General features: G+C 46.6%; 1 protein-coding gene across 1 annotated transcript in view; it reads right to left on the reverse strand.

The window, feature by feature from the left end:
* CASS4 (Cas scaffold protein family member 4) overlaps window positions 1-4,405 on the reverse strand; it is a 6,525-nt gene extending 2,120 nt beyond the window's left edge. Inside the window, exons 1-2 of the mRNA XM_023742796.1 lie at window positions 4,057-4,405; window positions 1,395-2,708 (exon numbers count right to left, since the gene is read on the reverse strand). Of these exons, the coding sequence (XP_023598564.1) occupies window positions 1,395-2,708; window positions 4,057-4,320 (1,578 nt within the window). The 5' untranslated portion in view covers window positions 4,321-4,405. The remainder of the gene's footprint in view (window positions 1-1,394; window positions 2,709-4,056) is intronic.
* Between the last annotated feature and the right edge of the window lie 2,050 nt (window positions 4,406-6,455).

The raw sequence follows: 6,455 nt of genomic DNA on the forward strand, positions 1-6,455 counted from the left end.
CCTGACCCAAGCCATGGTATTTTCAATGGCCTCATATGCATGCAAAAGCTGGACAATGAATAAGGAAGACAGAAGTAGAATTGATGCCTTTGAATTGTAGGGTTGGTGACGAATATTGAATATACCATGGACTGCCAGAAGAATGAACAAATCTGTCTTGGAAGAAGTACAGTCAGAACGCTCCTTAGAAGCAAGGATGGCGAGACTTTGTCTCATGTACTTTGGGCATGTTATCAGGAGGGATCAATCCCTGGAAAAGGACATCATGCTTGCATGGATTGACACAGTGGCTGCAAGAATGGGCTCAAACATAGCAACTTTTGTGAGGATGGCACAGGACTAGACAGTTTGGTTCTGTTGTACATAGGGTTGCTATGACTCAGAACTGACTTGATTACACCTAGTAACAATAACATAAATATATATATACACATGTATACACACACACACACTGTAAAAATTGGGAAGCTAAAACTACTCAGATTTCTAGCTTCTCTAGAATGTGTTCACGCCCTTACCCCACCAGGCATTTACACTGAGCACCAGGGCCGAGGCTGAGAAAGGCTACCCTTTTATTGGGGTCTGTGGCGCCATCTTGTCTCTCTAACACAGAGACCCAGCCCCCAAGGTACCTGCTGGGGTCTCTTGAGGCTCACAATCCCTGAAGTAAAGGTTCTCTTTCTACAATGTCTGAATACACCCAGCAAAGAACATCTAAGAGTAACTAGACGTCTAAGAGTAACTCTAGAGTCTAGAGGCTGATGAGAACTTGGAAGCGTGTTTACACTTTCTCTTCTGATTCTTAGAAACACATTGACTACGAGTAAATCTATGACCTTCAAAAATGCAAGGAAACTCGAGGATGAAATTTAAAAATTTATTCAGAGTACATATTTTAAAAATCATTTCTAATTCCAGTACCAAAGGTAAACCTGAACTCCAAACATTTCCAGAAGAAATGCAAATATGCTGACCTATCTACCTTAATGGTGTCCCTGGGCGGTGTTGGCTGCTAAAAGGTTTTAGGTTCGAGTCCACTCAGAGGCGTCGGGAAGAAAAGCCTGGTGATCTACCTCCAAAAAAAACCAACCACTGAAAACCCCATGGAGCAGAGTTCTGCTCTGACACGCATGATGAGGTCTCCATGAACTGAAAATGAATTGACAGCAACTGTTTTTTTTTTAAATCTGTCTTAATGTTAAATCTTAAATGTTTGTCTCACTTGCTCATAGGTTGCATCTAGAATTCCACTCTCATGAATTTCATTTTCTGGACTAGGGAACGAATGTCTCGCAAAATCCCACATAGAAGGATTCGCAGTATCTAACTGTGGCAACCGCTCTAGGTACCAACTGCCAACACCCTTGTTGCACCGCTTGGAACTGTGAACTCACCTGTCCACAGACATTTGTCCCATTTTTCTTCACTAGTTCCGGGGAGTGTCCATTTTCCCTTTGTTTATTAAAAGGACTGCTCCTTTGGTGTGATTCATTTTCTTTTTGGGGAAGCTGGATGCATTTTTTAAGCCTAAATTCTGCATTTGGAGTCAACTGCAGGGTCTCTTCCTTCTCACAGTTCTGCTTAAAAAGGAGCCTCCCATTGGCAATGACCATGGAGGCAAACCTCTTGATGTCTTCTGGAACCATCCGCGCCACCATGACAAATCTCTCCAGGTCATCTGGGCTGTTTTGGACTTTGTCCGTCACAAGAATTTCCAGGGACCAACGGCAGCTATCCAGGCTTTCCTTTGTTTCCAGAAGGGTCTGATAGGAGCAGGAGATTGTCTGGAGCTGATCCTTAAATCTGGCCTGAAGGTTACTGTCGGTGAGGTGACAGGCTGTCTGTTGGACCCATCGGGCAAAATCCAGAAATTCTCTTAAAGATTCTTCTACGTGGTCCACGGCCCTGTGGACTTTGTCGATATTGGCCTCCAGATACTCCCTGAACCTCCAGTTCCTACTTACAAACAGCATCAGGTCTGCCACGGCGCCGGCCACCTTGTGCTGCAGGGCAGTGACTGTCTCCTTGGCCACATTCAGGTCCACAGAGAGCTCCTTTGCCGATTCCTCCGAGGACGAGCTTGAGGAGGAATCGGTGGACATGGAGGAGCAGGAAGATACCATGCTGGCTCTCCTGCTGTCAGAGCTGGCAACCACCAACGTGTCGGGTTCAGGAGACGTGGACGTGGCCGGTCTGGAGCACCACGACGAGCTGTGGTCCACGCAAGGCTCGGTAGCCCCACCTGCTTTTTTCAGGTCTCTCACACCCCAAGGGACGTTGGCCATTGCTTTCGGGATGTCATAAATATTTGGCTTGGTGTTCTGCTGTTCCACATGGGGAATCAGAAAGCTTGAGGGGACTTTGTAGTGGACACCCTCATCCAGGGCATCTGTGTTCCTAGGTGCCTGAAGGCCATAAGCAGGAATTTCTGGGAGTCTGAGTGTTTTCTGCCTAGACACATTTTTATACAGTTGTTGATTGAGGGAGCTTGGACTGCTATCCAGGGAAGGACCATGGAAAGCGGGGACAAGCTTGGGAGGCGAGTGGGGCCTCGCTTCTTCGTACATGCTGCTTAGAGGCATGTTTCCCATGCTGACTTTTTCTGGAGACACTGGAGCGTCATAAATCCATTCTGACTTCTGAGGGTTTGGCAATGTGCTGTAGCTGCATCTTCCTACCATCGGAGATACCGGGGGAGCACTGTGTTTCTGTGGAGAAACCACACGAAGCCCCCCAGTTTAGTAGCAATAAAAAGAGGGTTTGAGTGACTCATACAGCAAATGCGTTATACTGAGGAACTACCGAGTGCCGGGCACTGTGCATCTTAAAAAGCTGGTTGTCACTCCCGCTCAAGCTTCTTCAGTGGCTCCCCGTTGCTGTTATCCTCAAGGCCCTTCACAATCTGGCCGTGTCCTCCCCACGCCTCTTTTCTCTCTACTTCCAGCACACCTGACCCTGCTACGTCTGCCACCATCCTCCTTGAAGATCCAGCCACTTGGGCTGTTTACCTTTCCCTGAACATAGAATGCTTTGTTTAATTCAATTTTGCCCAAATCACTCCCTCTGCTCTACACGCCTTCCATCCCTTTCCCTCTAACAAACCCGTACACCTGCTTCAACCCGCAGCTGAAATGCCACCTCTTTTGTAAGGCCTTTCTTAGTAACCTCAGGCCTAAGGCTATTTAAAGGAGCCCTGGTGGCAATGGTTAAGTGCTTGGCCACTAAACGAAACGTCAGTGGTTTGAACCCACCAGCAGCTCCACAGGAGAAAAGACCTGGCCATCTGCTCCCGTAAAGATTACAGTCCAGGAAACCCTATGGGACCGTTCTGCTCTGTCACATGGGGTCCCTATGAGTCAGAATTGACTTGACAGCACACAACAATAAGACAGTGGTATACTTGTGGTAGAATCCAATAATAAACATGGATTACACAGGTGTCAAATCAAACTACATACATTTTCCCTATATACACATGAAAGCTTACTTTACTGTAATGGGTCTATGAGGTATACAGTAACAAGAGAAATTATCTAATGTTTATTGAGTTTTTGCTCTGTGCCAGGCACTGTACCAGGTCCTTTGAAGGGAACATCTCATTTAATACTCCCAAGAAGCTGTAATAAGAACCTGAGGCATTGAGAAGTTAAAAGTCTTATTCAAAAACACATCGCCAGTCCTATTCCAGAACACCATTGCAGTTAAGGGGTTTTGCCTCAAATGAGGAAGTCCCTGGGTGGTGCAAATGGTTATTAACTTGGCTGATCATTGAAAGATTGAAGGTTCGAGTCCACCCAGAGGTGTCTCGGAAGGAAGCCCTGGCAATCTACTTCTGAAAGATCACAGCCATTGAAAACCCTATGGAGCACAGTTCTACTCTGACGTACATAGGGTTGCCATGAGTCAGCGTCGACTCAATGGCAACTGGTTGGTTTGGCCTCAAATAAGGTCTCTGCTACAAGGGAGTTGTGTTCCTATTTTTGACCAAGCTACTGAATTCCCCAGAGCACCTTCAGGTTCTCCTAGCATTGAGTCTTAGGCCTTCTCTGTACTTACACTGGCTTGGCCGACTGGAGGCCGTGGTCCTGCCTTTTGGGGACTGGGTGGTATGTCATATAACTGCTGCTTTTCTGGCATCTGGGAAGAGACCACAAAGGAGAACAACTTGGATTTTTTCTCTTGATGGCTACACGTCACGAACGCTCCCCACTCCAATGGTTTCTCCAAACAAAAACACAGAACACAGAAGACTTTGGGGCTCTCAGTCCTGACACTCTTACGGTGGAAATGCATACGCTGCAGTGGACATGTTTTCAACATCAGACTCTGTGCTTTAAAAATGCACCTTCTCAAAGATTAAACAGGCCCACAAAACAAAATGAGACTAAAGGGGCACACCAGCCCGGGGGCAAGGACGAGAAGGCAGGAGGGGACAGGAAAGCTGGTAATGGGGAACCCAAGGTTGAGACGGGGAGAGTGTTGACATGTAGTGGGGTTGGCAACCAATGTCACAAAACAATATGTGTATTAATTGTTTAATGAGAAACTAATTTGCTCTGTAAACCTTCATCAAAAGTACAATTAGAGAAAAAAAAAAAGCACCTTCTCCACAGAAGATGGGGGACAAACCATAGAAAAAGTTGACTGCAATTACCTGAGTTAAGTCTCTGGGTGGTGCAAATGGTGAATGCTGCTAACCAAAGGGTTGGAGGTTTGAGTCCACCCAGAGGCACCCTGGAAGAAAGGCCTGGCAATCTACTTCTGAAAAATCAGCCATGGAAAACCCTACGGAGCACAGTTCTACTCTGAGACACATGGGGTCACCAGGAGTCAGAATAGACTCTACAGTAACTGGTTTGGTGCCTGAATTTAAAACAGTGACTTTTTTCCTGCTGTGAGTTAGCCTGAAGGCAGGGGCAGGGGAGAACAATGCCACAGAGCAGTTCTGATGGGTTAAGAAGTGAGTGAAGTTGTTTTCTGGCTACATGATGCGTGTTTTACAAATGTGATGTACCAGTTACATACAGGTAAGTTAAATTAAAAAAAAAAAAAGGGTAAAATCTCACCCCTAAGATATTATCAGTTTTAAGCCTGTGGTACGTATCTTGGAGCCCTGGTGGCATAGTGGTTAAGAGCTCAGCTGCTAACCAAAAGGTTGGCAGTTGGAATCCACCAGTTGCTCCTTGGAAACCCTATGGGGCAGTTCTATTCTGGCCTATAGGGTCACTGTGAGTTGGAATCGACTCGATGGCAATGGGTTTTTGTTGGTACGTATAAGACTTAACAAACGTGTGTGTGTGTGAGTATATACGCGCATATACACAGGCGTCCCTGGGTGGCACGAAGGGATGAGTGCTCAACTCAGCCAAAAGGTTGATGGTTCAAACCCCCCAGAGGCGCCTCAGGAGACAGGCCTGGCAGTCTGCTTCCGAAAGGTCACAGCCTTGAAAACCCTATAAACTAAAACCAAGCCTGTTGCCATTGAGTCGATTCCTACTCGTGGAGTGGTTCTGCTCCGCACACATGGGGTCGCTGTGAGTCAGAATCAACCTGACAACAGCTAACAGCAACAACACACACACACACACACACACACACACACCGTAAACCGAAACCAAACCCACTGCTGTTGAGTCGATTCTGACTCACAGTGACCCCATGTGACAGAACACTGGCCCATAGGGTCTTGTTGGCTGTAATCTTTACAGGAGCAGATGGCCAGGTCTCTCTCCTGCAGAGTGGCTGGGTGGTTTCAAACCCCAAACTTTCGATTAGCTTAACCTTTGCATTGCCGGGGCTCCTTTTTTGGACAAGTGGCCCCACATCTTCATTTTATACTGAGTCTCACAAATTACATAGCCAGCCCTGCCTCCATCACTACTTCTGATCACACCAGTTAACACTTGATACAAGTCTACACTTGGCCAGACACACTGCTAAGTGCCCTAAAACCAACCAACCAACCAACCAACCAACCAAACAAACAAAAATCAAACCTGTTGCTCTCAGGTCGATTCCGACTCATAGAGACCCTATAGCACAGAGTAGAACTGCCCCAGAGGGTTTCCAAGGCTGTAAATCTTTATGGAAGCAGACTGCCACATCTTTCTCCCGCAGAGCAGCTGGTGAGTTTGAACTGCAGACCTTTTGGTTAGCAGCTGAGCGCTTAACCACTGTGCCACCAGGGCTCCTACAGATACCATACGTATATCAAATATCTATTGCAAATGAGAAGTAACAAATTTTTTAAAATTTAATCGTGCTTTAGGGGAAAGCTTACAGCTCATGTTAATTTCTCATTCAAAAATTTATACACATACTGTTTTGTGACATTGGTAGCAATCCCCACAGTGTGACAGCACGCTCCCCCTTTCCACCCTGGGTTCCCTGCGACCACTCGTCCAGTTCCTGTCCCATCCTGCCTTCTCATCTTGCTTTTCGGCGGGAGCTGCCCG

This window comes from Trichechus manatus, unplaced genomic scaffold (assembly GCF_000243295.1).
Source record: "Trichechus manatus latirostris isolate Lorelei unplaced genomic scaffold, TriManLat1.0 scaffold00008, whole genome shotgun sequence".
In the NCBI taxonomy this organism is placed as follows: domain Eukaryota; kingdom Metazoa; phylum Chordata; class Mammalia; order Sirenia; family Trichechidae; genus Trichechus; species Trichechus manatus.